This window comes from Plasmopara halstedii (assembly GCF_900000015.1).
Source record: "Plasmopara halstedii genome assembly, contig: Scaffold_430, whole genome shotgun sequence".
In the NCBI taxonomy this organism is placed as follows: domain Eukaryota; phylum Oomycota; class Peronosporomycetes; order Peronosporales; family Peronosporaceae; genus Plasmopara; species Plasmopara halstedii.
In genome coordinates this window covers 673,531-674,701 of record NW_020187350.1, presented here as the reverse complement: position 1 = coordinate 674,701, position 1,171 = coordinate 673,531, and the positions used below count along the sequence as shown (strand labels likewise).

The window sequence follows — 1,171 nt, the reverse complement described above, 5'->3', positions numbered from 1 at the left end:
AAAGAATGACTGGAATGTGGGCGATTGATAGTGGTGCTACTCACCATATCTGCAACGATAAGACCAAGTTTACACTACTGAATGAGCGTGAAGAAGGCGAGTTATCGGTTGCGGATGGCAATAAAGCCAAAATCAAGGGTGTGGGAACCATTATTGAACGAGTGGTTCTGCCCAACGGCAAAGAGCGCGAGATTGAGATCAAGGACGCGCTGTACGTGCCAAAGACGAACAAGAACTTGTTGTCAGTGCCGCAGATCAACAAGAATGGCTTACTTCAAGTGACGTTTGACGACTTGCGTATGCACATTGCGCACAAAGATTCTCGACAAGTGGTGGCAACTGCTGACCTTGTGGATGGGCTCTATTGGCTTCGTACTTCACAGTATTCTGCCAACTCAGCGACACCAACACACAGCGTTGATTTGCATGCGAGAATGGGGCATGCTCCAGTCAATGTCCTTCGCAAGATGGTCAGCAGTGGAATGATCAAGGACGCAAAAATGCCCACAGAATCAAGCCTTCAGATGTGTCGCGGATGTCAACAAGGTAAAATGGCCCGAAAACCATTTCCAAGCAATCGTGACAAGCGGCGTTATGATACGTTTGAGCTCTTACATCTTGACATCTGTGGTCCAATGAAACAAACATCTTTGGGTGGTGGCAGATACTTGCTTCATATTGTTGACGAAGCCAGCGGATTCATGAAGGGCTATTGTCTTGGCGCTAAGTCTGACTCGGAAGAAGCGATTACACGCTACATTATCAAGGTTCAGACGCAATTTGGAAAACAAGTCAAGTTTATACGACACGACGGAGCCCAAGAATTTGCAACGCAATCGCTTAAGACATTCTACGAGGATCAACACACCAAGCAAATGGCACGGCAGAGCGCGCCATCACAACAATCGTGACCATCGGACATAGTATGCTACATCATGCCAAATTAGACAAATGCTTCTGGGGTGAAGCAGCAATGACCGCGATCTACATCAAGAACCGACTACTGTCACCAAAGGTTGACAATAAGACCCCATTTGAAATTGTGTACAAGTTCAAGCCAAGCGTCAAGCATTTGCGTGTCTTTGGGTGTCGGGTGTATGCATTGACTTCATAGGAGAAACGGCTCAAATGGGATCCAAAAGCTCGTGCTGGTATTTCTGTGGGTTATGAG

The 1,171-nt window shown here is 46.9% G+C and overlaps 1 protein-coding gene across 1 annotated transcript; it reads left to right on the top strand.

The window, feature by feature from the left end:
- Positions 1-5: 5 nt before the first annotated feature.
- Positions 6-911, top strand: PHALS_09708 (retrotransposon element; the record flags this gene model as incomplete). The annotated part of the gene is made up of 1 exon (XM_024725012.1): positions 6-911. The coding sequence occupies one exon, from the start codon at positions 6-8 to the stop codon at positions 909-911; it is 906 nt and encodes a 301-aa protein (XP_024575832.1).
- Between the last annotated feature and the right edge of the window lie 260 nt (positions 912-1,171).